This window comes from Sceloporus undulatus, chromosome 4 (assembly GCF_019175285.1).
Source record: "Sceloporus undulatus isolate JIND9_A2432 ecotype Alabama chromosome 4, SceUnd_v1.1, whole genome shotgun sequence".
NCBI classification, from domain to species: Eukaryota; Metazoa; Chordata; class Lepidosauria; order Squamata; family Phrynosomatidae; genus Sceloporus; species Sceloporus undulatus.
Genome location: NC_056525.1, coordinates 73,576,207 through 73,598,428, shown reverse-complemented (window position 1 = coordinate 73,598,428; position 22,222 = coordinate 73,576,207). Strand labels below are relative to the sequence as shown.

The following is a 22,222-nucleotide window of genomic DNA, read 5'->3' as shown; positions in this document are numbered from 1 at the left end:
TATGACGTTTGAGAACCCAGGATGATCCCAGAGTTGTGTGGGTGAAACTGAATTTGAATTCAGATGGAACAGACTGGCCCATATAAATGTTTGTAAGTGTGTGAGCGTGTGTGTATGTGGGTGGGGAGAGTGGCTGAGAGGGAGATGCTGAGTGGATTAAGAACACAGATCACAGATCTCAGCTTGGTCAAGGGATCATGATTAGTTTTGCTTAAAATTAGAAAGTGACTACCACATAAAGGTATTTGGGGGGGGGGGGAAATTAAGATTACTTCTGTCTTTCAAAATAATAAAAATAAAAGCCAGTAGTAATACCAGTGGCATTCCCAGCCCAGGTGTCATCACCAAGTTGGTGGGGGGCGGAGCTTATGAGGGTGGGACCAAAAAGGCCGCCTCCCTCTCATGCCTTCTGAGTCCAGCATGACTCAGAGGCAGGCTCACCACCCTCCCCCATGCCTTTCGAGTCCAGGAGGGACTTGGAAGGCAGCTAGGGGGTGATGGCAGCTTGCTGATCCTCCTCCTCTGTTTTGGCCTTTCTCCCCAGAGAGAAAGCACAGGACAGAGTAGGCTGTAAGGGGCCCGTGCGCCCCTCCTTGCCCCTCCTGCCCCAAAGGGAGAAGAGAGTCCAACCGGGTGTCACCCCCCTTCTTAGTGTCACCCGGTGCGGTCCTGTGTAATACATTTTTTGTGTCTTGAGTTTATAGAAGCTGCTTGAAGCCACCAAGAGCATGCAGTGACAGTGATGGATTTGAGACAGCTATGGACTTTGAACCTGATTCTGCAGGGCAAGAATGGGAAGCCTGTACTAAAAAAAACTCTTTGAGGTTTACAACTCTTGTAAGCCCTAGCCAGGCGTGGTCTGGTTTGAGGAGAATTTAATCTAGTAACATTAGGAAGTCCACACATTCTCCACCCCTTCTCTGAGAGGAGTGTAACTGCCTCAAGAATAAAATGAATACACTTAACAGTACGTATGAACTTTCTGCATCCAGTATCTGCCTAGTCTGTGTACTATCTCAATTTTTGACCTTCACTAGTCCCTTATCCTGTCTAACTTTATTTGGGGATGTCAATTGCTTTATCTCCATTAGATAAAAAGAAGAGGTAGTCTGGCTCTTATTTGCATATTGGTGACATCAGGCCTCACATCCATAGTTAAAGTTTCCTTATGGGTTCCTGTACATGAAGAACATGAACATGGCCTTGGGATACAATTGTTGTTGGGCAGAACAATAATCCCCCAATATCACATTTTTGAAATTGGCTACCCAAGTAGAAATGGAACTACTACAATACACTGTCCCACATCCCACTTCAAACAGCATATCCAGAAGACTGCTGTTCACATTGAAGGTTACTAAGAGGTTCAAGGGAACCAACAAGATGGCAACCCTCCCATCCCTCTTTCATCACAAGCTATCTCATAGGGTGAATTAGGCAGATTTTATTCCATATCTACACCTGAATTTAGTTTGGAAAAGAACTAAAAAATTTGTTTCATTCAAGTGTCCCTTGAATTAATTGATCAATGATCACAAGCACCTTGCTCAGGAAGGGAATGTTGAAAACTAGTTTATAGTTGTTTTCATTCTTGGAGTCCAGGTAAGAGTTCTACTGGATATCTTGTTCACTGCTTTCTTTAAAGAGGCTGGTAATCTCCCCCCACCCCAAAAGAAGATTTGCAGTGTGCCTACTTCATATGTGAGTGTGCTATACACGGCTGAAAGCTGAAAGCCGTGCAACGGAAGAGGCAATGTCGTGTGTGCCTGTGGCGTGTGCACTGTGCCGCGCCGTATGCACAAGCCTCATTGTTTTCAATGGGGCTCAAGCATATGTGGTATTTGTCTTACGTAGGGGGTGGGTGGGTCCGGAACGAATACCCCACATAAGGGAAGGGCACATTGTACATTGTCCTGGATCCAGCCAAATTTTGCCTTGCTGTTATATGTAAAAAGTCAAGAGGAGTAAGCATAGAAGTGGTTAATGAAGAATGAAAATGGCAGATTGGAACCCAATAGGTCAGGGTTTTCTACAGGAAAATGAAATAAAAGGAGAGTTTCACTTACTGAATTTTTGCTTGCCACACACTGTGAAAAGCACTCTTGGGCTGGTGGGGCACAGCAGAACAAAATTGGCATAAAACTTTGATATAGTTTGTGAAAGCCTACCAAATGATGGGTTTTGGGGAGTCTGATACTCTACTTCAAGCATTCCTGCCCTTCTCTGCTAAGAAAGCATTGATCCAGAACAAGACTAATCTCTATGATAATGAGTTTCTTATTCTTTTTTTTAACCTGTACACTTCTCAGTGAGCATAACCAAGTCCCTTAAAGTGCAAGTAAGTCAACATTGTGTGCGAATATGCAGTCCTGCTTGTTGGATTCTGTAGAAAATCTGGTTTACAACACCTCAGGATATCAACTTCGCCTTTGTGCATTTGTTTCACTTAGCTGGTAATTTAGAAACTTAATGGTATTTGTATCACTCTGAAAGGAAACTTCCAGCTGTTCTGGCCCTGTGGGTGATTCTTGATTGCGCAGTTGCCCTTGTGACAATTGTCCTTGAACTGCCAATGTAGAAAGCTTCTGGGGAAATACCTCTGAAACTGCATTGGTTTTGGGTTTAGATTTCTGAATCTAAACCTCTGTCTTGCGAGTCCTAAACATTTTACAGCCAAACAAACATAGAACAATCTTCAGGAAGAAAAAATACACAACAGTCAAACTGGTTTATGTTCTTGTTGGTTTGTTTAATTCATTCTTTTAAAAACTGTTTCCCCTCTTCTTTGTGGTGAAACGATTTTGGAAGCGGATGGTGGAAGGTAAAAGGACACTTGAAGTGTTGGGACCCATTGTAGTGCATGCATACTTAGAAAAGTTTATCAATTCTCTGAAAATCATGGAGATATTTCCATTCTTTCCTACACAGTGTACATTTTCCTCTTAGTTTTTTCCCCCTCTTCTAAATGTGGGTAGTGCACATTAATTTTCCAGCCTTTTCACAGTTTTGCAGGCCAAGAATATTAATTTAAAAATTAAAGGAGATGCTCAGGATATTGCATATGTTGTTATATATTATGTGTCGTTGGTTTCTGTGCTATTATGGCTATGAACATCTTCAGTCTTGCTGTTCAGATTTTTAAATCAGAATGGGATGCTAAGTAAAAATGAACTTCTTGGTCAGCATAGTAATGAATATTCAGAATTGTGAATTTCTATGGAGCCCTGTAATGTGCCTGTCTTAATTCAGGCTTGAACTCCAGAATTTGAGTCAATATGGTTAAGTCAGGACACTTCCTTGAACTGAAAGGTAGGCTTTCCGCCATGTATTAAAAATCAAAAGCATTTTCAGTTCATCTCCCCTCCCTAAATAATTTAGAATCTGATATAACAACAGTGCTTATTTGTACAGGAGTACTGGAGGGAACCCAGCCCCATTATCTCTCGTGATACCCTCCTTTTTAAGTAGGCTACTGGGATAGAGAGGAAGATGTAGACTTTATTAATTGTATTTATTTGCTTATTTATTTAATTTATATCCTGCCTTTCTCCTCACATGGGATCCAGTATGGCCTAGAACATTAAAAAGCACAATACAATTAAAAAAAATAGTTAATACAAAACTTAAAGCACAAAACCTAAATCTCTATTTTAAAAAACACCCCCCTAAAAAAAAGCATTGTCTGCTACATACACTTAAAACAAAAGCTTCCTTAAATTAAAAAAAATAATATTTACATGCTGGCGGAAAGATAACAGGAAGAGGCCAGCCAGACCTCCGGGTAAGAAAGTTCCATCACTTGGGAGCAGCCTTTGAGAAGGCTCTCTCTTGTGTCCTCACCAGATTCTTACTGGACTGATAAGTTCATGTATTAAACCTCTCCGTCACCCCTCTCCCAGTAATTTGGTTCAGTCTGGGACACAAATATTTTAGGACTATGCAGTCTGGTGTTAGTTATCTTGAAGATGTGCCTGCCTTTGTAGAGTAAAACAACAACAACAACAACAACAACAACAGCAACAACCTGCCAGATCTCCTGCTATCTTGATGGTATGTGGGGGACTGCAGTTGATTTTTATTAGTAATGTCTTAACTTTTCTCTGGCTATTTCCAGTGTGCCCAACCTCAGGTGCAAAAACCTGTCAACGCAGTAAATTGACTGCTATGTCTCTGGATATAGGCTTGGTCTCTGTGCATTTTGATGCAAACCATGATGCATATAGAGCTAGTTTACAGCTAGCAGTAAAAATGGAGCATGAGTAGAATATGATTACTATGACTTTAAGGAGCTGTGACCCCCAAGTCCTTGCTGTGGAATGCAACAATATGTGCTGTTGTACCTCGGCTATATATTTTCCAGAGAAGATAGTGCATTAAGGCTGAATGTTATTCAATTGGACCTTTTCATCAACTGTGTCAGGGCTCACCATGCATTTCTGTGCCCAGGGCTGTCATGTTGTCTCTCTGTAAGAAACTGTACAGGCACTAAAGATACTGCAATAAAAACATCTTACTAAAAAAGAAAACTTGTTTTTATGTTGAAGTTATATTTCTAGTCTGATGTGCATTTAATGTGAACCTAGAGAGGTTGCATTGGATAGCAAGCTATGTGCAGAGTGCCTGCTGAAAATGATGTAAGAGGTAAAGAGCTGAATTTCAGAACATTGGACCAAGCATGGATTGAGGAGCAGAAACCCCCAAACTAACTGGTATCTGACCCTGCAAATTTCCAAATGTGGGTTATACACCAGGATGTGTCTAGTTTTTTATTAGAAAAAAAACCCAGCGCCTTGAAAAATAGGATAAAATGAATGAAAATGTAGAATGAAAACCAGAAAGTGCATTGCATTAAGAAAGCTTTCTGTGATATCATTGATACCCACCGATCTATTTTGGAGCTTCACTGCTCTAAGGAAGCTTTGATGATGATCTTCTTTTGACTTTCTTGCTGACAGATGATTATATACACATTTTTGCCACTTTATGTACATGTAAAGGGTAAATAGAGACACCCCCTCTATTCCTGGTTCACTTGCCTAAGTATGTAAATTTAAGGACATGTAATGTGTTCCCCTGCTGGTCATAGAGCATCCCATTCTTGGTTAAAATTTCCCTTTGATTTCTTGGCTCTTGTGAAAGAGGTCTCTTGTTCTTCCTTTTATTTTTGGTTGCCATTTTCTATTCCTTTGCACTGAATATTATAGTAGTTTTCCTTGGTCCTGCTCTGAAGAGGTGCATGAAAGGTTCTGACTCTATTCCTGTTCCCTTTTAATTTTGCTTTTCATCTGTCCTTAATTGCGCAGTGTGTTTAATCTGTTCTCCATTGAGGCTTCTTTTCCTTTTTGGCTGCAGATAATCTCTTTTTGTATTACTTCATGACAGTGTCCCTGGCTTCAGTCCAGAGTTCTGCTCCTGAACAGTTAGGCTTGATAGTGAAAATCTATTTTTCACATCATCTTTACATTCTATTGGAGTGTTCTTCAGGTTGTATTTTGGCAGGATGGTTGATTTAGTGTTCTTTAGATTTACTCTAATATTTGATATTAGCAGTTCATGGTCAGTGCCACAATATGCTTCTTGTCTTGTTTTTGCAGAGACAGTGGAGAGTCTCCATCTTCTGCTTCTAATTATATAGTCTATTTGATTTCTATATTGGCCACCAGGTGATGTCCATGTATACGGTTGCTTCTTTCATTGCTTGAAGAATGTATTTACGATGAACAAACTGTTAGCCTCCCAGAATTAAGGACAATACCACACTACACTCTTATAGTGCTATTATTCCACTCTTACTGCTATGGCTGCCTGCTGTGGAATCCTGGGATTTACAGTCAAGGGAAAGGCTTTTAGAATTCTCTGGTCAGAGTGCTCTTAGGCGGCCTCACTAAACTGCAAACCCCAGAATGTCACAGGAGGCAGCCACAGCAGTGAAAGTAGAATAATAGCACTATAACAGTATACTGAAGTATTGTCCTTAATCAGTCACTCTCCTGCTATTTTCCTTGGTCCTAAGCCATTTTTTCCTACAATCTTTGATTCTGCTGTTTCCAATTTTTGCATTCCAATCGCCTGGGACAACCAGCATGTCTTGTTTTGGTGTGTCATCAATTTGTCCTGGACTCTAGCATAGAATCTTACATTTTGTCCTTCTGCCACTGTCCTTGGAACATAAACTTGGATTATGGTATTACAGTGGTACCTCGGGATACGAAATACCCAGGTTACGAAATTTTCGGGATACGAAAAAATCCCATAGGGAATTATTGTTTCGGGTTACGAATGTTTTTACGGGTTACGAAAAAACTTTTGGTGCTTTTTTCGGCTTTTTCGCACGGAATCGCGGCTTTTCTCCATTAGCGCCTATGGCAATTCGGCTTACGAAGGCTTTTCGGGTTACGAAAGCGGCCGCGTTACGAATTAATTTCGTAACCCGAGGCACCACTGTATTGAAGGGTTTTCCCTGAAGTCTTATTGACATTATTCGGTCAAACTTTTTATTATATCCTTGGACTGCTTTTGCTACATCTTTCCTCACTATTAAAGCCACTCCATTTCTTCTTTGATTTTTATGTGCTAAGTATTTATCTGACTCAAAATACTCATTCCTATCAACTTTAACACATTCACCCTAAATATTGCTATATTTATATTTTGCATTTCCAGCTGTACTGTGTCTTCCCCTGATTTATGGTTTTCACATTCCATGTTATAGTTATGTGTAGCTTCAGACTTTCCATTCACCTCAGACCATCAACAGCTGAATGTACTTTCAGCTTGAGTCCAGTTGCATCGTTAGCTACAGCACTACTACAGCTGTTCTCTTCTGTACGCCAGTAGCTCACTGAGTGCCATCCAACCTGTGAGTGTCATCTCTTGTTTCATTTTGGATGGTCTCATTGTAGTGTTTTCATGGTAAAAGACCCATTAAAAAGGGATTTGCTGTGGCTCCTTCTACGCAGTACTGTTAGCTATGGTGTCACTGATGTTGCCTCAGAGAAATCCTTTGCCACTGTCACCTCCCACTACAACTGCTGCCTAGTAACTGTTTGGCACATATAGTCTGGTTCTTCAGCAAAAGCCTAATTTGACATGGGAGACTTTACCAGCAGCACTTCTGCCCTCAGCATAGCGTGTAGCCTTACAGGGGCACACAATTCAGTCACTGTGGGATCCTTGGTGAGGTGGCTATGGTTTCTTTTTGTTGTTTGCCTTCAAATTGTTTCTGACTAATGGCGACCCTGAGGCGAACCTATCATGGGGTTTTCTTAGGATATTTCTTCACAGGGTTTTTTCCATTGCCATCCTCTAAGGCTGAGAAAGCGTCACTTGCCCAAGGTCACCCAATGAAGAGGAAGAGGAAGTGTACTATGGCCATCTTGGGTAAAAGCAAGCGATGATCTTCCATTGTTTTTGAATCCACTTACTTTATTTATTCATTGAGTTGTGAAATGTATATACCACTTGCTTTTTAAGTGTTGTTTTCTTAAAAACACCTTACTTAACTACTTTTCTATGTTCTAAATACTTAAAAATCTAAGATTTTTGCTTCTCTTGGCCCCTGAGTCTTAGCTGATGTGTCCTGATGGTGGTGTTAAGGCAACTTATATAGTCTGTGTACATATTTGTGGTGTTTTTTTAAAAAAATACCCCCTTCTGTTTCAGAGAAGCTATATCTATTCTGAAATTGTTGGCTTCAGAGGAAATTATGTACAGTACAGTCGGCCCTTCTTATTCACTGATTTTTTATACACGGATTTAAGCATACACGGTTTGAAAATGTTCCAAAAAAGTATAAATTTACCTTGATTTTCCATTTTTTATTAGGGACACCATTTTGCTATGTCATTATATTTAATGGGACTTGAGCATACACAGATTTTGTTATACACGGGAGATCTTGGAACCAAACCCCAGCGTATAACAGGGATCCACTGTATATGGTGTGTGATTCAACAGTGACCTCCATGGATGCATAGGATACTGCATTTTGATGTTCTGAAATGGAAACCTTGTGTGGTTTTGTCTGTTTGTTTGTTTTGTTGTGTGTGGTTATGATTTTGTCAAAAAAAGACAGGAACAATCATTTTGTTAGCATAGAAATTAGAATGAATATAAGGAAAAATAAGTAGTGCATATGTTGTGGGACTGGATTCATGAGGAAGTTATTCAAGCATGATTAAGGGGGTACTTGGAGGAATATCTCAGATGCCTAAAAGGGCATATTGTGTCACCTCTATGAAATGGCAGAGAATGTTTTGAAAAAATAAAGAAAAAAGCCATAGGAGTCTAAGCTGTGACAGCAGAAATTAGCATCTAATTGTCTTTGTCTGGTTCATTATCACATGACACTTCACTCTCTTCTTAATGCTCCTCTGTGGGAATGAACAGTGTCTTCTCGTTACCATTTTCTTGTTTCTCTTCTCAAATATGTATAATTTTTATGTTTAATTGAATTGTCAACTAAATGTATATTTTGTTTTCTCCAGATAACTGGGTCAAAGGTAATTTGGTGTTAAAAAGCTGTCTTGAAAAAGCTCTTCAGTGGACCTGATTAACACACCAGCTTGAGTGTTCAAGACAGATGTTGTGAGCTAGAATGATACAATGTGTGTAAACGTGTATTGGAATAGTTAGCCATTCTTCATCAATCTAATGCAGTGCTTGATTTTTTCTTTCTTTCTGAAACTGCTCTTAGTGGTCAGTTTTTCAGAATTGTTGAGCCTGGATTTGGGATAGGTGGGCGATTGTTCAGTCATGTTGTCCACTACCCCTGGAGGCCAGTGTAGGACTGTTCAACTCAACCAGCTCTCATTAAAATAATAATTAAAAACTAACCGGGCTGATACTGTCCACATGTTGTCCCTTCATCTAATTGCCTTGGAAAAAAAGAGGGGGGAAAGAACACAAGCCTCCTACGATCTCTTGACTCTTCTGTCTCCCCCTCCCCCAAACTTGGAGGCATCAACTCTCATCTGTCAAAGTGTAAATCAGCAATTAAAACACAAACAGCAAAATGCCAAAGATGACCTGGAGCACAAAGCTACTGACAAACAAGTCCGGACAAATCGGCCGATAATTTATAAGCATTGCCCTAAAATCTAATTATTTGGCAATTCGAATTTGCAGCCGGCCAGGGCTGTGCAATAAATTTAACCCGCCATAAATTATTTAGGAGCAGCCTGTGGTATAAATCAAAAACACAAGTGTTTGTTTAAGAAACAAGCTTCTTGTGCATAAAATGACTTTTTTTTTGCTCTTTCCAAAAGAAGGAAAGAAAAACTGTTGATTGAAATGAGATGCTGCCACTGAATTCCTGGCTTCCATTCTTGGAAATGTAAGCAGCCTGTCTTTTAACATCCTCCATTCTCTTATCGGAACCATCTCATACTATCAAACAGCAGCAGCAGCCTTTTTATTGCAGTGGGAAGTCATTGTTGATTTTCTTGTGGCATCTTGCATTCTTTATATTTATTTAAAAAATTGTAAGCATTAGCAAAATAAATTATTCTCATTTACAGTTTTTTTTAAAAAAACAAAGAAGAATGGAGTAATCTTATCCACTGCCAATAAATATTTACTGGTCCTTGAGTGTTTCTTGCCCATTGTTCAGATAGACATTGGAGAGCCTGAATGTTCTTGTGTGAATATTGTTTTTGTAAGCTAAAGAAGGCTTTGCCCAGTATTGTGGACAAAATTCTTGTCTGTGAATATTTTTGTGTGGTTCCCAAATCAGAATTTCTACAATTTTGTTTAATTATTCTTCACTGAATAAGAAACTTTATAGTTCCTAGAACTTTAATTCTGTTCTGTTCATTGGTGTTTCTCTTTCCTGTAATCTCAATGATATTATGCTACAATTTTTTTGTTTTTGTTTCGGAGGGTGGAGTAAAATAGGTTGGTTTTTATGGTGCTGAAATCACAGACCCTCGTGAATTTTAAGCTTTCAACAGGCCAGTTGAGATTCAGCCTCCCATCTGTTTCTTGACGATTTTTGGTGGAGTAGACAAGTTACACAAGGTGGCTGCAGGCTGTGTTTGTGTGTTTTCCTTTGAGGGTGGTGGGTCAGAAGCTATTCATGGGCAGCCAAATCCTTAGAATGCAAATACTGTGTAGACTGTTATAAGCAAGATGATTTAAAACAGACACATTTGGTAAGATTTTTCTATAATTTAAAACTTCTTTTTTCTATGTGTTTTGCTGGTTTTTTTAGTAAGTTTTTGCAGGTTAAAAGTGCTATAAGAAAGCCTACTGTATTAATGAAAATACTTGTGCAGAATGGCTCAGTACAAATTGATGTTTACAAAGTACGATGATGACGATGATATTAGTTTAAAGTGTATTACTTCATCACCAGTAATGTCATCTTTCAGTCTCTTTTTTGTAGAAATTGCTGTGCCAGTGTGTATTGACATAAGAAACAGACTCACCTGCATTTATCATCTTAGATATAAATATATATACTCTTTGAATTGTCTTTGTACCATTCTAAATTTTATGAATGTATTTTGGCATTATGGAAAAGTGCTAAAGTGCAAACAGAATTGCTAAATGGAGAATTAAGATAGCTCAGTTGGGTCACACTATATTTAGTACTTTGCTAAAAATTCAGTGAGATAACTTTGATCTCAGAGGTTTATATCTGAGGTGCATGTGTGGTTCCCTAAAGCAGATACATGCCGAAGAGTGGATTGTGGAGTTGTCAACAGTGGGTAATGGTGAGATGTAGTTAAAAACAGTGCAACTCAGCAGTGAGGGGGCTTTATTCAGAGTTCAGAACAGAGATGGTTTAGTAAGAACACAGTCTTCCAGTGTTGGCTTTTCTAAGTAAAACGTGAAGGGAAGGATATACCTTTTAAAAAACCGTCTAAGAAGGACATCAGTTTGTAGAAAGGAAAAAGTATATTTTTGTGTATAAGTAGAAAAGGCAGATTGAATATTTTAAACTCTTTAAGTATTGTGTTTGCATTTTCATATTTCTTGAGTCAAAAATGTTCTTAATTCACCCTTACTTCCTAGTGGAGTCATCATTGTACTGAAATCCTGAAAGATTATCCCCCAAGCCAGGTCAAATATAGGTAGACTTACAACCTCAATTTCTCTTTCTCTCTTTTAATTCTCTCTGCCATCCATTCTTTGAATTTGATTGACAGTATGGATGTAATACAATGTTTTTAATGCTGGCTACACTGCCAGTCTGAGTATGCATGCTCAAAAAAGCAGCCTGTTCAGTTGTGTGTGTAAGTGCTTACCATTTCATAATAGCTCCTAATGAAATTCTAGATCTGTAATAACATTTTGGATATCTAAAACAAACCATATGCTTGTAAAAACGTGGAAACAGATCGGCTTTAAGTCATAAATTCTGGGTAATGGAGCGCTTTTTTCCCTCTTTATGTTTGATAGATATTTTTGTTTCCGCAGGAATGTCAGCTCCTAATTTCATGATGCATTATGGGTTTAGGAAAATTGAATTTAATAAAGGCATAAGATGAATGGCAGCTTTAAAGGTCCCAACACTTGTCTTTATTAGCAGGACGGACGATGGGCTCCCCAAATGGTGCTGCTCTCCAAATGGAAGTTTAAATGGAAAGTACCAAGGAGAGTCACAGGTTACATTTCATTGCAGAGCTGGCTAACATTGTTAGCGAGCAGTAGTACTGATTTCATAGGGCTGGTATCTGTTGCTGTAGATACCAGTGAAGGAAACATTGCTGGGGGGGAGGGTTGTTGCCTCCCCCTCTTGGGAACACTAGAATAGCAAGCTTTTGGGAAGGTAATTTCTTTTCAGTTTCACAAGGACGCCAAGGAAAAAAAGGGGTGGGTGGGAGAATAAAACTGTTGATCTTTTCCCCAAGGCATCAGATTTCTTGGTAAATCTTTTTGTAGCCCTATAGTTTTCATAAGCAGGCCATAATCTGGACAGTCATAAAATTTCAGATGTGGTCATTTCAGTATTTTATTTCTTCCAGCTGTCTTAATATAGCCTGGCTGAATGTGTGGTGTTTGCTTGATAATGTCTTTTTTCATGTATGGGGGTCATTTGTCCTCTTAATGGAAAACTGCTTAGCAGCAATACCACAGAGCTGATCTGCTAAGAGAAAGAGACTTAGGAAGGCCTGATAATTATTAAAAGAAAACCCCAGAATTTACCAACTTTTTGTATTGTATCTTGAGTTGGGGGTTTATAGTGCAGGAAGTGTTGGGGAGAGGGTTTGTGATGGGAGATAAATGCACCTGAATTCTTCCTGTTGAAGGACATTACAGAATGTCTGTAAAGAGTTTCCAGTTCATAGATGTGGAACCTGTGACCCTCTGAATGTTGGACTATAGCTGCCATCACCCCGATTGCTAACCATGCTGCCGGAGGTTTATGTAATCCAGAGTCCAACAGCATCTTGCTCTAATCTGCTTTCACTACTTTTGTCCATCCCCTCCCCTTATTATCATTCTTCACGAAATGCACAACGATCATCATTTTCTTCATAGTCAGGAAGCCGTATGAGAGGTTACCAGAAGCTATCATTTTGTAATAGTGCCCATGATCAAGTGTGTTAGAACTGAAGCATAGTTAATGAGGTGCCATATACAGTTTAGCAAACCTTATTGGCTTTACCAAGCAGTGTGCACTTTCAGAAGGGGAAGAACATGTAAAAACATGGATGTCTTTTGACATTGTCATTGTTACTTGGGATGATAAAATACTGGAATTTTGACAAGTACTTATCAAAGGTTGATTAGTTGCATTTATCTTATTTCAAGAATCAAAAAGAGTCAGTGTTATCAAAGTGGGAATCAGGCAGAGAAACAGGTTGCTAAGGCATGGGTGTTCATTATAATTAGGTTTTGTGAAGTCTACATTTTCATTGATCCTTTTGCCCCAGACTTCTCCATGTGTAAGCTGGAGACAATACTGAAGCTGGAGTTATTAATGTTTAATAAAATATATGCTGTGTGGTATATACCTTTTAATCTATCCTACCTCTTGTAAAGCCCAGTAAAGTTGGATAGGGCAACTTGTTGCCCATTGCCATTAACAGATGGGAGAGTTGGACAGTGAAGAAAGCCAATAGGAAAAAAAATCAACTCGTTTGAGATACGGTGCTGGAGGAGAGTACTTAGGATACTGTGGACACCCAAAAAAGATGAATAAAAGATCCTTGAACAGATCAGGTTGAAGTCTCCATCGAAGTAAAGATGATCCTATTGAGACTGTTGTACTTTGGCTGCATCTTTAGAAGAGGAAGACTATATACCAGATGGATAGACTCAATCAAGGAGGACATGGGCCTGACTTTGCTGGACCTGGGCAGAGCAGTGGAAGATAGGAGAGGTCTCATCCACAAGGTCACCCATGAGTTCATTGTCTTTCATTTTTTTTAGACTGCTGCTCCTATCAGCTGTAGCTCGCATAGCCAAAGGTGAGATGGGAGTGGCAGTTCAACAACATCTGGAGGACCCACACATTTTTCCTTCCTGATACCTCTGGAGCCAAAAGTAAGATGAGCAAAGACATTATTGGAAACTAAATGATCCAGAAATTTGAGTTGATCAGATATACTGCAGCAAGACTTTTAGCAAGGTGTGAAGGGACAAGCTGGGCAAACCTGTTTGGTGTGAGCCTGTCACAGCTTAGGGAATGTTGTGAAGGAGGGACTATTTGGGGTATGGGGGGAGAAAACACAAAACTCTGGCTTATCTTTGCCAGAAGGCAGATAGGAGAAGGATGACAAAGAGATAGAGAAAAGTAGTAATATAGATACAACCAGGGGGAAGAACTGAATAAGGATTTGGGGAGCTATGAATGATTAAATAGTTCCGGGGTTAATGTGTGATCTAATTGTGTATTAATATTCTACTTGGTTATTCATAGTGGCCTAAAATACCCTAAAGGCAGCAGGTCCTGTCTGATCCTGGAAGCTAAGCAGAATCAGTCATGTTTAGTACTTGGGAGACCACCAGATGCTGAAGGCTATATTTCAGAGGAAGGAACTGGCAAAACCACTCTGAGTATTCTTTGCCTAAGAAAATCCTTTGAAATTCACCGGGTCACCATAAGTTGACAGGCGACTTGTAGGCACACACAACACATTTTTTTTATAGCTGTGTCTGGTTGTTCCTGTTAAGTTTAGATAGAAAGTCTGGTCACACTTTATGTTTTTATGATAAATACACCACTTTTATCCATTCAAGTCATTCAAATTCTCCTGTACAGAAGGCAAAATTTGATAGTATCAACCATGGCATCTTTCTGGGTTGCCTCTGTGATGGGACATGGAGGCACTGTTACGCAGTGGTTCCAGTCTGTCTCAGAACAGTGAATGTAGAAAGTAGTGCTGGGAGATTCCTGTTTAACTCCCTAGCTGTTGGCCTATGGAATCCCACAAGGTTCTGTTTTGTTCCCCATGCTGTTTAACATGTATTTAAAACTGCTAGGAGAGGTTATGTAGAGTTCTGAGGTGTGGTGCCACCAGTATACAGATGAGGCCCAACTCTCTTTTTCCTTTCCATCCAATTCCAAGGAAGCTGTCTCAATACAGTGCTTTAAGTGGTATAGAGATGTACTTGCTATTGCACCAGTGTCTGTAGTTATGGACTGGATGAGGGCAAACAAATTGAAGCTTAATCCAGAGAAGACAGAGGTGCTCCTGGTCAGTCAAAAGGCATATCATGGAAAAGGGACTCTGCTTTTGCTGGATGGGGTTACACTCCCCCTGAAATCTCAGCCTCGCAGCTTGTATGTTCTTCTGGACTCAGCTTTGAGCCTGGATGCCGAGGTTTCAGCATCTGGGCATTTGCACAGCTAAAACTAGTGCATCAACCGTGCCCATTCCTTGAGATGTTAGATCTGGACATGCCTTGATTATACTTTGTGTGGACTACTGTAGCACACTTTAAGAGGGGCTGCTTTTGGTAACTGCAAACTAGAGTGGCTTCAAAATGTGGCTCCCAGAATACTGACTTAGGCCAGTTATATGTTCCTTATAATGCCCTTCTTGCAATAGCTTCACTGGCTACTGGTTTGTTTCCATGCATAATTCAAAGTGCTAGTCATAACCCTACATGGCTTGTGTCCAGCCTATCTGAAGCACCGTATCTCCCCATGCAAACCTGCCAGAGCTCTAAGATCTTCAGGAGAAGGCTTTCTTTCAGTCCTGCCACCAACACAGACTCACTTGTTGAGGATATGAAACAGAGCCTTCTCGGTGGCTGCTCCCACCCTCTGGAATGCTAGGCTGACCCACTCCCTGCTTTCCTTTCGCTGGTAGGCAAAGACATTTTTGTTCAAGCATGCTTTTAATATATAATCTTTGTCAGGGAAGTTTTTATATGGGGTACGTATTCTGTTTGTGTTTTTTTTTAACTTTTGTATGTTTAATTCAATTTTGTACTGTTTTAGCAAGATGATTTTAATTGTTTTTTTACATTTTTATGATAAAGTTTTAAAGTGATTTTTACCTGTGGAGCCACCTTGGGTCCCTTTTCAGGAGAAAGGCAGCATCTAAACGAAATAAATAAATAAATACATAAATCCCCCCCCCCCAAAAAAAAATTCCCCTTCTTTCTAATATAGTACTGTGAGCTTCAGATGTTAAAATAGATAGTTGTGACCTCAGCGTGTTGGATAGCAGTGTTGTGGTTGCGGCCCAAAAGCTTTATTCATTTCCCTCTGCAGTAGCAGTTGGATTCTTAAAATGCAAATGTTGTTTGGCATACAAGATGCTCTCTTTCTTCCGGCTTATTTTCCCTCTACCAGATGTTTTCAGGCATTTTTTTTGTTTTGTTTTTAAACTAATTCTATTCATGTTTTAAAAATTTATGAAAGCACTAATAAAAATGTCAAAGTGGTAAAAATGTTAGCTTTTGCTCTGCTTTGATTAAATTTTGCAAACTGTTTTTGAATATTAAAGAGCAATTTTTTTTATCCTCTCTTCTCTCCACAAGTGATTTGAGAGACTCCATGCTTGGCTATCATTCAGTAGGCTCATTTGCACTCCAGAGCCTTAACATCATGCTTCTCTATTAAATAACATAGACAAATTATCCTTTAAAGACACCAAGCAAATTGTCACTTCTCTTACATTAAACTCAGGAGGGGGTGGAGTGGGGAGGAAAGAGACAAAGGATTTTATTGTTTTTATTCCTTGGATGTTTTTTTAAATGTCATGTGTATATTTTAATAATTGTCAGATCCATTGCAACAGGGTTTGGTTAAGCTTTATTAAAAAAATTAAAAAGGCTATGTAAATTTTTATTTTTTTATTATTCAAATAGTTGGAAATTGGTTGTTATCTCTTGTTGCTATCAATATAAATTCACTATAGAAATACAGTATACTGTGTACGGGGTTAGTTACATGAGTAGGGAGAATTTCGTATTTGTCTTGAATTACTGTGCAAGAATAACCCAACATACAGTACTGTATCATCGGTTCTAGATATGGGTATATGGATTTCGGTGTGCAGTATTGTGACATAGCATCATGACATGTGAGCAACAATTCATTTGCCTGTCATCACGTAATATGTATATTTTCTTCTGTTTTCCATCAGTGTGTTCTTAGAGTGTAAACCTCTTGGGAAGAGGCTTGTCAAGGTTGTTTTCTGTAAGGATCCATGTAACAGATGTCGCTATATAAGTTAATAATTATAATACATTTGATTTGAGTACTTTGCAATAATGATACTTTAGTTATACTTTATCTTCCATTCAATTCCTTTATACATATCACTTGTATTAACAACTTTACTTCTGTGGCCAAAATGACTTAAAAATTCAAGCAACATAAAACTAAAACTAAAAGTGAGATTCTAATGAGTTTTCAGGTTCTAAAAATATGCCATGGAATTTGTACTTCTAATCTTCTTCATTTATACTTGTCATTTCTGTATGAACAGTGAAGATGATATCCAGTATTTCTGTACTCTGTTTGGCATCCCCCCCACATCTGGTTCAGAGGGTTCCTTTAAGCTGAAGGAGATGGATAAACTTGCAGGAGGGAAGAGGAATGTGGTTTGTGCCCATGGTATCTGTCCTGCTGGTGGATGCACATAATTGGATACAACCCTGAGGTCCTTAATGATATTTTTGGCTTGGATATATTCAGCAGAGTCTTAAGTCAGAGTCTTAAGTCAGTTCTGCCTGTGCAGGATTTTGTGATTGTCGCTGATTTTCCATTTTCAATTTCACTGTCACATACTGTATTGAATGAACCTCCTGAGCAGTTTTTTCAGGGGATACTGGAGACTTGGTGGGAAAGAGGGAGCAGAAAGGATACATTCTCTGAACAGAACTCGGTTTTTTTTCCTTTGGGTCCAAGCTTTTTTTCTCATCCTTACTGGTGCTATTTGTTCATATAGCTGGAGAATGTCATTTAAGTTATCTGCATGTTTTCTTTAAAGATGGGTTACTATCTTATTTTCTTATTGTAGGAGATCATTGAGTTCCCCATCCTGAAGTTAAATGGCAGGACAATGGAGATTGAATCCACCTTCCACATGTATGTGCAGCCAGTGGTCCATCCACAGCTTACACCCTTCTGCACAGAGGTAAAGCACTTCATCTTCCTGCAGCTGAATATTTTAGAATGGGTTCTACTGGGGCAGGCTGCAATTCAGGCAGTTGCTCCTAGTTTCTCACAATGGTTGTTGAAAGCTTGCTATTTGCTTTAATTAGTACACTAAAACAGTACTACTCAAAGTGATGTTTCACAGGCCAATGACAATCCATAAGATTTCTGCTGCCAGTTTGCAGTGAGTTACCAGGAAACTATCTGAACATGATAATGTGGCACACAAATGTGGTTCCAGGCCCTGACTCATTGGGGAAAAAAGTTGCTCTGCCACATTAAATAGCCTGAGAAGCATTGCACTAGAATGCATTTGTTAGTTGTCGGGAACTTCATTAGTTTAGGGTTTTTATTTTAGCACTGAGAACCTGAAATAATTTTCTAGTTCTTCTGATCATGGAGAAATGGAGAGAATTGTAAGGTTTTTTTTAAACTAAGCTTAGCAAAAGCTTAGAAGTATCCTACAAGCAGGATAGGACTTGTGCTTTGCACAATCATAGGCAAACATCATCTACCTCTCACAATTCCTCAGCATGTTACTTCCAGTTCCCTCCTTGCTTTCCTATCAACTTCCTATGGAAAACATGTCAGTTCTGCAGTAAAGAAATTGCATGTTGTTAAATGTAAAATCTCTATATATTGATGTGCTCTCATAGTCTGTTGCTAGGATTTTGATTTTTCCTGTCCAAATTTAAGATAACTCTCAAAATCCATAATGTTAGTGATGATGCCATTGTGGAAATGTACTTTTGGTACACACTCTTCTCAGCAACTAAAGTTTGTATCAAAATATGGAATTGCACAACACTGATAAAACCTCCTCTTTTCTCCTTTTCTTTCTTGTACCAGTTTTCCAAACTATACGCTAAGGAATATTAAATAATATAAAACCCAAAACAAAACATTTGAGCAAAATAACATGCATGGTGTTTCAAGGAGATGCCCTTTCAGACCAAATGGCTTGCATGAAGAATGGGAGAAAAGAAAAGCGAAAAAGGGAAAATTTGATTCAGAGGCTGTATATCTGTGATTCAGAGGAGTGTATATAGGGGAACCATTTTGGAAGAAAATCTCATCTGGTTCTCTTTCATCTGATTTTACTAGTGATTTTAGTTGAGAATTCCAAGTCCTCTAATTAGAGTTGGTCAACCCTGGTCCAAAATACACTGCAGAAATAATCCATTTTGGGAATACTTTAACTGCACTGGCTCAGTGCTACAGAATTCTGGGAACTGTAGTTTTGTGAGACATTTAGCCGCCTCTGTCAGAGAGCTCTGGTACTAGAATTATTTATTTATTCATTTATTTATATATATCCAGCCTTTTTCCCAAATGTGGGACTCAGGGTGGTTCGTAACCCTTTTTTGATTCCTTGATTAGAAATAATTATAGAATGGTCTCTCTTTTATCATTTTTTGGCAAAGTGATCGAGAGGGCAGTTGCCTTCCAACTCCAAGCTGTCTTGGAGGAAGCTGATTATCTGGACCCATTTCAAACCAGCTTCAGGTCAGGATATGAAGTTAAGACTGCCTTGGTCGCCTTAGTCAGTGATCTCCATCTGACTATCGACAGGGGAAGTGCGACCCTGTTGGTGCTCTTGGACATCTCAGTGGCTTTTGATACCATCAACCATGGTATCCTTCTGGAATGCCTGAGGGAGCTGGGAATTGGAGGCGCTGCTCTTCAGTGGCTCTGTTCCTACCTCTCGGGCAGATTCCAGATGGTGAAGCTTGGAGACAGTTACGCCTTTAAAAAGGAGTTAAAATCTGGTGTTCTCCAGGGCGCCATTCTGTCTCCCATGCTATTTAACATCTACATGAAGCTGCTGGGTGAGATCATCCAGAGACATGGGCCGTGGTGTTATCAGTCTCTGACTGTTGCATTGACTAAGGATGGCATCTCTCCTCTACATGCCTATCTTGGGTCGGTAATGGGCTGGATGAGGGAGAACAAACTCAAGCTGAATCCAGAGAAAACGGAAGTACTTGTGATAGGAACCCCAGGTCTGGGGAAGGAAATTTGTCAACCAGTCCTGGACGGGGTCACACTTCCTCTAAAGGACAAAGTTCGCAGCTTGGGAATACTCCTGGATTCATCCCTACAGTCGTCATTTCAAGTTGATGTGATGGCCAGAAGTGCTTGTCATCAACTTCAGTTGATAGGCCAGCTGTGTCCTTACCTGGACCAAGGGGACCTTGAAGCCGTGGTATATGCACTGGTAACCTCTTGTCTTGATTTCTGTAACGTGCTCTACATGGGGCTACCCTTGTGCCAAATTTGGAAGCTTCAGTTGGTCCAAAATATGGCAGCCAGACTGGTCACTGGTACAACTAGGTCTGACCATATAACACCTGTTTTAAAATCACTTCACCGGCTGCCGATCAGCTTCCAGGCGCAGTACAAGGTGTTGGTTATCACTTTTAAAGCCCTGCATGGCTTGAGCCCGAGTTACTTGCGGGAATGCCTCTCCCTATATAATCCTCCCCACATTCTCAGAACATCTGAGAAGAATAGCTACAAGAAACCAGATTAGTAATGACTTCCCAAAGAAGATTTACTGCTGCTCCAAAATTGTGGAATAGCCTGCTGGAAGAGATCCATTTTATTACCACCTTGGACGCTTTTAGGAAGGCAGTCAAGACGGATCTCTTCCGGCGGTCTTATCCATCTGATTTGGTATAAGATATCCATCCACTCTAATATACTACTCCTTGATCATGATTACTGTGCAATACCACTATTAATTGCCACATTATGATAGAGCTAGTTTTTATCTGAGATTATTATTGTCAGTGCTTTTATTGATTGTATTTGTATGTATTTTATGAGGTTGTAATCCCACCTTGATCCGTAGGGAGAGGCGGGAAATATAAATAGAAATTTTATTTATTTATTTATTTATTTATTTATTATTAAAAACAGTACAATTAAAAGCATACAAAATACAGAACAAACTACAATTTCCAGGATTCCTTAGCACTAAGACAGGTCAGTTAAAGTGGTCTCAAACTGCATTATTTCTGCACTGTGTTTTTTGACCCCTGTAAACCTGAGCTTTATAAGAGGAGTCAAAATAATGTTATAACTAACATGTTCGCTTGACTGGTTCAAACATAACACCTAACTAATAATTTGGCCTAATGTTTGTGCCCTGGGCTTGCCTTCCATTCATATCTGACTGTCCCTTTTCTTTTATCTTAGGGGTTTTTTGTTTTGTTTTTACAAAAACTCATTTGACTAATAATAAAAGTGTGGTTTGGCTCAAACAAGAAAAGGAGGGAATTAATTAAATAGATGGAAGGGGAAAGGGAGATGGGGAGTGTGCAAGAGCAAGATCCAGTCAGGTTCACTTGTGATGTTGCATCTGAACCTCTGGTCAGGAGCCTTGAGTTAATCACATAAGATATATGTTCTATGCTTTCTCAGTTGTTTTTTTTTTAAAAAGGGCTGAATGCTTGCCTAAATACAATTGAAGTATTAAGCAGATATTACTGTTTTTAACATCTCTTTGGTGTTGGGATTCTAATAACTAAGTTAATTTCTGGAAGAAGTAAAACTTAAATGGAAGAAGAATTTAAATAGGGGTGCATATTAGGGGCACTGCTTATGACTATGATTTGAGAAAGTGAGCTTACCCAAGCCGTTCCTTTAATTCATCTTTAAAGGCATGAATGTCGTATCTTGTGAAAGCTGAAAAATGCCGGTAGAAATAAAAAAGATTCTCTGCAGAGAGAATGATAGTATGGATAAGAAGCAATATAGTGCTTGGGTAGTCTTAACGGTTCCTCATTCTGTGTCCCTCTGGACATGCTCTGCACGTCCCTTGCCATCCCTTATTATATGCTTTTGTCTAAGTAGCTGTTAATAGTGACCCTTCTCTATTCATACATCTCTAAAAGATTTGGTTTTGCTAAATGTTGGATAAAGGCTTTGTTTCTCCTCCTCTCCTTATAAATGTTGAGCCTTATAGTTTCCTTTGTCTGCACAGAAAGGCCATGTCCGATTATCTGATGGTATGCCACAGACAAGTACTTATGTAATCAGCAAACTGTCTTGGACTAGAAATATGATGGTGTAGTAGATAAACTCCAGAGAAAAATCCATGCTGTTGACATTGTCCTGAAGCTTGTCTGATGTGCTGCCCTCTTCTTTCTTCACCATTCCCACTAGGGAAAGATGCTGCAGTAAATTGACTAATTATATACATTCATTTGCTTTTCTGTATAGATATCTAGAAAATACATTCTCCTAGTTTACTTGAACCAAAAGAAATCTGTTCTGCTCATATGAAGTGTGATGCTAGGGTGATGCTAGTTTTCTCTTACATGATTTATTTTATTTCACAAAGCTAGATATACTTCTTTGTCCATGGTGGGAGCTGGAAGCAATTGGGAAGATCTGGTGCGGTATTCCCGCCCCCCCCCCCCCCCCGGTCATATAACACTGTACTAGTGGCCTGTGGGTAAAGAGTTGTAAAGGCTCTGTACAGACAGGCCAAAATAAAGCTGCTTTGGGTCACTTTGAAAGTATGCTGTTTAAATGATGCATGTGTGCTAAGACTCCAGAAGCTGCACCAAAGCCACACTCCAGTCCTAAGGACTGAAGTGTGGCTTTGGTGCGGCTTCCGGACGCTTAGTGCGCGGGCATCATTTAAAC

The 22,222-nt window shown here is 39.4% G+C and overlaps 1 protein-coding gene across 1 annotated transcript in view; it reads left to right on the top strand.

The window, feature by feature from the left end:
- Window positions 1-22,222, top strand: part of ERI3 (ERI1 exoribonuclease family member 3) — a 279,690-nt gene that overhangs the window by 8,052 nt on the left and 249,416 nt on the right. The window contains 1 exon segment of the mRNA XM_042465319.1: window positions 17,430-17,546. Coding sequence (XP_042321253.1) covers window positions 17,430-17,546 — 117 coding nt within the window.